Below are 6,982 nucleotides of genomic sequence, written 5' to 3'. Positions count from 1 at the left end.
AAAATGTTCAAAAGGTATTGGTAAAAGAAAATATTGTATTTTTAATAAAATGTTCAAAAGGTATTGGTAAAAGAAAATATTGTATTTTTAATAAAATGTTCAAAAGGTATTGGTAAAAGAAAATATTGTATTTTTAATAAAACATTCATCATGCTGGTAAAAAATTGGGAGTGGGGTAATTTATTATGTTCCTCAGCAAATTATATAGAGGTATTCTCTGGGGCAAGTAAAATTTAGCTTTTAATCATTTATGTCCAGCTCAAGTACCTGAACCATTTCAGGAAATGTATATTTTTTCTGAGCAGGAATAAGGGGTAAATAGCTTCTGTGTTTCTGTACAGAAATATATTTATCACTAACATTCTGGTAGAGTTTTCATACAGTAGTTTTTTATTGGGCTTTTTAAAAAGTTAACTTTTAACATAGCTGCTCAGGGATTAAATCAGATTGGAAAAGCCGGTCTGACTCTCCATATTACTACAAAGAAATACATGGTTGTTTACATTGAGCTGCAGGGGATAGATAAGTACACTTCAAACTTCCTTAAGAAAGTTAAATGTTTCACAATGATGTTGCAGTCTAACCTTGAGCTACTCTTTTCAATCCTACCATCTCCAGTGATGTGCCACCTTTTCTCCAACCTGTGAAATCCATATCTAGGTGAATCACTAGCTCCCTTGAGCAGCTTCATGTAAATAGATGCACTCCAAGCAGATCACGTGCCTCAGACGTTTGTGTTCTGCTTCTAGTAATCATGGAGTGTGAAACCTCCAGAGCAGCATAGATCTAAGAACTGCCAACACCCAGTTCTTGGTAAAAACCTTTGGTAAAGAGATGCCAGAATGGAGACAAGTTTTTGCTCTGTGGATAAGACTGATTATGTACTGTGATGCATAAATCCATTTAATCCAGCTGTCAAGAAATGCTTAGAACTGTGGCCAGGCATCTAAGATACCATTCCTTGTGCGTAGAAGGAAACACTGCACCTATGGGGAAGCAAGAATTTTATTATTTTATTTGATCAGAATATTATAACTGGCAGCAAAAAAAATCTAGTTGGTTCAGGTTTATGTTGTATTTTGAGAGTCTGTTCTTGTTCAAACAGAGATAGCTCTAAAGAAGCACTGGCTCTTGTATATAATGCTCAAATTTGCACCTGACTATCAAATCCATTAAAAGTGAATCTTGTACATGTGTGTGGCTTCTTTCTTGGGTCTCCTTTCCCTTATTCACAGAATGCTGCTTAGAATATATTAAGTATGTCTTATCTTTGCCACCTGATTTGGGAAGACTTATTTTCTTGCTACCTTATATATCTTATGTGTCCTGGTAAGGTAGGAACATTAGTTCTTAACCTAAATTTAATGTAAGCTGTGGCTTCTTGCCCCCAGAAAAATAATGTCCCATGAGAACCTGGGTGTAAGGTTGGAGGGTTGCAGGAATTAACCAGGGCTCTTGCCTTTAGGAGCTCCGGGTCTGGTGGGGGTGAGGGTCAGCTGCCAGGTAAACCAGCAGTGCCAGGAGGTTTCTGCTGAGAAAAGAATGAAGCACAGGGGCCGGGTCGCACAGGCATGAGTCTGTTTTTCAGGGACGAGAGGAGGAAGTTCCAGGAAGGCCTCTTATGGGAGGTGATCCCGGAGGCTGGTCTTTGGGAGTCGGTGGTGGCAAGAGTGCATTCCACGAAGTCATAGAAAGCCTGGCCGTGCTTGAGAACAGTAGATGGAAATTTGGAGAGTGTAAGCAGCCACTGGAGAGAACGGATGCTGGCCAATTAAACAGCAAGCCTGGGACACCAGACTCAGGCCGACTCATCTAAAGATCAGGAATCGGATTCCAGGCCTCCCCGGAGGCCACCAGCAGCGGGCGCATTCCCGCCCGCTGTGCCTTCGGTCTGCAAAGCGGCGGCGCGGAAGCACTTCCCGGGAGGGGGCGGGACTTCCGGCGGCGGCCCTAGATCTAGGGGGCGCAGTGGTAAAGAGTCGTCGCTCTTGCCGAGAGTTGTCTTTCGTATCCGCACGTGTCCGCTGCCGCCTCCGCTGCAAAAATGCTGCCGCTGCTGCGCTGCGTGCCCCGCGTCCTGGGCACCGCTGTCGCTGGCATCCGCGCCGCCGCGCCCTCCCTGCCGCTGCTGCAGCCCGCGTCCAGGCCGTGCGCCCGGCCCTTCGGGCTGCTGAGCGTGCGCGCGGGGTCGGTGCAGTTGCCCGGTCTCCTGCGGCCTTGGGGGCCTTGCGGCTGCGGCTGCGGCGGACTGCACACCGAAGGTAAGACTCGTGCACGTGGGCCGGGGGCGTGAGGGGCCAGGGCCTGGGTGGGGCGGGGAGTCCGGGACGAGGAAGTGTAGACCACTCGTGGACAGCCCGGAACCTCCCCCGAAGTCCAGAACATTCTCCCACTGATCGGCGACCAGCGGGTTAAACCCACGCGTGATCGCATTTCCCGTCTTCCCCCACCTCTGTTTCACTTTGCGGGGAGAGATGCTGTAAAGCCCTGGAGGCCGACTCTATTCTCAGTCTCTCGAAAATGGAACTTTGCGAAAGCCCAAGGTCGCGGTTGGGAGTAGCGTGGTGTTGTCTGTTGGCAAGTGAAAGAGGGTAATTGCGAATTTTTCTTGCTTTATTTTGAAACGTGGTAAGGAGTTCATTGTTGGGAATCACTTTTCCAGAATCCGAGCTCAGCTTCCCACTGATAGCTTACGGCATTTTTACAGATGAGGAAACTGAGGCTTAATGGATATGAGTTGGGTTAAGTTCCTAGAGCCACCGTTAATAGCAGAAGTATTAGAAACAGCCCAAATCCAGGTCTCTGGTTGTAGTAACCTGGGTCATTTTCCGTTTTAGACTGATTGGCTCTTTCTGTAACTTATTTCCATTGTAGGGGACAAAGCTTTTGTTGAATTCCTCAATGATGAGATTAAGGAGGAAAAGAAGATTCAGAAGTATAAGTCTCTCCCCAAGATGTCTGGAGGTTGGGAGCTGGAAGTGAATGGGACAGAAGCCAAATTATTGCGGAAAGTTGCTGGAGAAAAGTAAGTGCCGGGGGCCTATGAACTCCAGGGAACCAAATCCATGACCTTGCAGGACCTGCCCTGACTCATCCACAACAGCCTTTAGTTAAGGCAGGTACTTAACAGACACGTGGTTTCCGAGAGATCGTAGGATTCATTTGGATAACTTCATAAGCTCCAGGTCGTTCATTCACTGCAAACTTATGTGTTGTGGTAGTTAATAAGGAGATGGTAAGCAAGTAGCACCGAAGCCAAGTCGCTGGGAGCCTACTGGACCAGTAGAGGCGTCAGTCACTAAACCCTTGCTGGTGAGGGAAGCTATGCCTTGCCTAAATCTAGGCACGCAAATTCAGAAATTCTGACAGCACCGACAGAATCTCAGATTTGCAATGCTGACTTACTATACTACAGGCTCTGGCTGAGGAAAACAAAGCCCCTACTCTGTTTATAGTTGAGAAAGCAAGATAAGGGTGGGGTTGCCATATAGTAAGGGGCACCATGAGAAAGATGGGAAGACTTTGACCTGCTTAAGCTGTTTGTGATCTACTTTGAGTGAATTTTTGTATATGCTGTGAAGTAGGGTTCTGGTTTTTTTGTTTTGTTTTGGTGGTGTAGTGTTTTTCCCCTCGTAGGTCAATCATGTATTCTGTAACGTGACCTAAACCACTTTCCTGGGGTAAGTCATAGGCAGTTTGGGGCCATTATAAGTAATGTTCTAATGAACATAACTGCATTTCTGTGCCCAGGCGTCAGCTTGGTCCGCACTGTTGCAGATTAGACAGATTTTGTGGCTGAACCTCAAACCTCGAACCGGCAAGGCAGCCAGTGAGCACAGCTCCAGAGGGGAGTGGTTACAGTGTACTGTTGTCTGCAACCCCGCAGTGCTCGTTCCAGATCTCTCAATTTTAGATTCAAATTTTGGAACATGATATGTCAGGTGAAGGTTCTTGCAACTTAAAATTGTCATTAGTTGGTGTTTGTGTCCTGCTTTGTGAGGATAAAACTTCCCACAACTGCTCTGAGGAATGAGCCTGTCCTGCAGCATGTTCTTTTATTTTTTTGGCGGTGCCCTGTGTCTTGCAGGATCCTAGTTCCCCATCCAGGGAGTGAACCCAGGCCACGGCAGGGACAGCGCTGAGTTCTAACCACCGGGCCACCAGGGAGCTCCCCAGCAAGCGTTGCTCTTTGTGAGGCCTCCCCTTCATGGGGCCAGGGCTGCTCTCCATCCTCAGCTGATGCCACAGCCCTCCACTGCTCCTTCTTCCCTTCCTCTCGGGCAGATTTTCTTCTAATGGAGAAAAGCGTTTAAAGGAGGCTTCTGCCCCCTGCCCCCAGCTTCTCAGCTGCTCACCACTGGAAGGTGCCTTGGAAAGACGAGGGTGGCAGTGTCAGTTGGCTGTGGCCAGGAGGTAGCCAGTGGACGCAGGTTGGCAGTGAGCCCTGGATGCTGGCCTGGTGACAGGAGCCCACACATGACTGTATTTGGCTGAGGAACAAGTGCCTAATTGACTTCCAGCAGCCAACACGTAGTAGGCCCACTTCAGACCTGCTGAATCTATCTGTGGGTGGGATGCAGGCACCCGCCTTTTGGAAGTTCTGCACATCAGAGGTGCACTGTTTCAGCAGCGTTTTTAACTGTAGCAAGCCTCAGTATTTACTCCTCAGTTAAGAGGACATCCTCTGTTGTGTTTTCTCTTGCCTTTCTAGGGTCACTGTCACTTTCAACATTAACAATAGCATCCCACCCGCATATGATGGGGAGGAGGAACCCTCTGAAGGGCAGAAGGTTGAAGAACAGGAGGTAAGTTTGTAACACTGTAACCAGCCTGAACCTCCTAGTTCTTACAGGCTATTCTGGAGGCTTGGCGAAGGAGCATTGGTTTTTGTTTTGCTTAAATTTTCTTAACACTAGGAGAGAAGGCAAAGGACAACCATGCTTGGGCCTTTTCTTGTAGAGCACCAGAACTGTGTGGCCCCTTTTCTTTCCCAGGGGCGAAGTAAATTGTTACCTTTAGGCTTAGGCTTTCTAATTTGCCCTGTGTTCACTTAACAGAAAGGAATTGAAACTGTCTTAACCCTTCCCATGATCAGGAGGTAAATTATCATTTGGCGCGTTTCCAAGTGAGGAATGCTCTAACACGTCCCAAGCTGGTAGTAAACACCAGGTAGGGGCATCAGAGACTTTGGCAGGGTCTCTCCTTAAGGTGCTGCCCTTCTTGGTTGGACCTGGATGGTGCTCAGTCTTCAAACGTCTTAGGAAGCAGTGTGCCCAGCCTAGAAACCAGCCAGTGTGAGGGCCACAGTGTCCGCAGGCTTTCTGGCTGCGTTGGCATGGTATTGTCTCACGACCCAGCTCAGCTCCCTGGAGCGCTGGCCCAGCACTAGGACCGCCCCGCCCCCAGCACACACACTGGCTGGCTCACCCTCAAAGGCAGGGTTGCTGTGCTTTAGCCAGAGGCACCAGCCCCTGGTCCTGGGCTGTAGTAAAGGAAGATCCCGAAATAGCTGGGAAGGGATTTTGGAGCTTTAGGCCAGCTTTGTAGTGTATGGATGTAGAAAAAGGCCCAAGAAGATTAAGTTAATTGGCAGTCTCGCTGGGGCTAGAGTTCAGATTTCCTAATTCTAACCTTGTAGAATTAGGTTAGAACCTAGTATGTATTAGGTTCTAATATGTAACTTGTATGTTCTTTAAACAAGTAGCGTGGCTAATAGAAGTGAAATGCTGTACTAAATATATGATACTCTGCCATCCAAAACATAGTCTACAACTCTAGAAAGGATCCACAGGATGGGTTCAGCCCAGTCTGTCTGAACAAGCTGGTATGTGGCTTTAATACTCTGTGTTAAAAGATCCTAGGCTCCTTATTTGGGAACACCATAGCATAGCAGTGGCCATCAGACCCCCTGAACTGAGACCTTCGGTCCAGACCCCTGCCAACAGAGACATTTACTGACTCGTTCTTGTTTCCCCAGCCTGAACTGACGTCCACTCCCAATTTTGTGGTTGAAGTTGTAAAGGATGGTAGCAGCAAGGCCCTCGTGCTGGACTGCCACTATCCAGAAGACGAGGTACGCAGAGTGGAGTGCCGGCAGCCCTGGGGACAAGGAGGGCCTCCGGGACCTTCCTGCTCCCACTTAGCTGATACTCACATTTTCTAGCTTACACCAGCAAAACTGGGAAGATTGGGGGCTGGGGGGTGAGGGAGCAAGGTTAAAATCTGAGTTTCAAGCTCTAAATAGTCCCTTTTCTTTGCATGAGGCTGGCTTGTCCTGGGAAGCCTTTCAGTTTTCCCCAAATATTGTCTCTTGTCAGATTGGACAAGAAGAGGAGGACCAGAGTGACATTTTCTCCATCAAGGAAGTGAGCTTTCAGTCCACCGGCGATTCCGACTGGAAGGACACAAACTACACGCTCAGCACAGACTCCCTGGACTGGGTGAGTGCCCGACAGGGTGGCGCGGCTCTTGGGCCTTGCAGGGGAGGGTCTAGTCCAAGGCCACACAAAGAAGCACCTCAATAAGTGTCTCGGGTGCCTTTTTCTCTTTATTTTAACTAATGTTTCTCCTTATAGGGCTTATACGACCACCTAATGGATTTCCTTGCGGACCGAGGGGTGGACAACACTTTTGCTGATGAGCTGGTGGAGCTCAGCACAGCCTTGGAGCACCAGGAGTACATTACTTTTCTCGAAGACCTCAAAGGTTTTGTCAAAAGCCAATAGAGAAAACGAGGTGCCAAACACCTTAATTTTGCGGCAGGCTTTGGCCAGTGAACACCACCTACTCTGAAGCCAGACCCACATGCTTTGAAATGGTTTTCATCCCAATATCATGGAAAATAATTCAATATTAACTTATTTCTGTTGCCTCTTATTTACCATTTCTTCTCTACAAACCTGTTATTTCTAGATTTTTGTATAACAAAATGATGGACAATAAAATCTCCAAGGTGATTTGTCTTTTCTATTTCTACTTCCCT

At 47.7% G+C, this 6,982-nt stretch overlaps 1 protein-coding gene across 1 annotated transcript; it reads left to right on the top strand.

Annotated features, from left to right (window-relative positions):
• Positions 1-1,961: 1,961 nt before the first annotated feature.
• Positions 1,962-6,956, top strand: C1QBP (complement C1q binding protein). The gene is made up of 6 exons (XM_061176777.1): positions 1,962-2,261; positions 2,875-3,025; positions 4,712-4,805; positions 5,978-6,073; positions 6,318-6,440; positions 6,576-6,956. Exons 1-6 carry the CDS (start codon positions 2,045-2,047, stop codon positions 6,723-6,725), a joined length of 831 nt encoding a protein of 276 aa, XP_061032760.1. The 5' UTR covers positions 1,962-2,044; the 3' UTR covers positions 6,726-6,956.
• Positions 6,957-6,982: the final 26 nt, after the last annotated feature.

This window comes from Eubalaena glacialis, chromosome 19, assembly GCF_028564815.1.
Source record: "Eubalaena glacialis isolate mEubGla1 chromosome 19, mEubGla1.1.hap2.+ XY, whole genome shotgun sequence".
In the NCBI taxonomy this organism is placed as follows: domain Eukaryota; kingdom Metazoa; phylum Chordata; class Mammalia; order Artiodactyla; family Balaenidae; genus Eubalaena; species Eubalaena glacialis.
This window is presented reverse-complemented; position numbering and strand designations above follow the sequence as displayed.

What these genes read in the sequence shown, in the direction of transcription:
- C1QBP (XM_061176777.1), top strand. Translation starts at nt 2,045, where the DNA reads ATGCTGCCGCTGCTGCGCTGCGTGCCCCGCGTCCTGGGCACCGCTGTC. An exon ending in CGGAAAGTTGCTGGAGAAAA is followed by an intron (nt 3,026 to 4,711) that starts GTAAGTGCCGGG and finishes TTGCCTTTCTAG; the next exon opens with GGTCACTGTCACTTTCAACA. An exon ending in AGAAGGTTGAAGAACAGGAG is followed by an intron (nt 4,806 to 5,977) that starts GTAAGTTTGTAA and finishes TTGTTTCCCCAG; the next exon opens with CCTGAACTGACGTCCACTCC.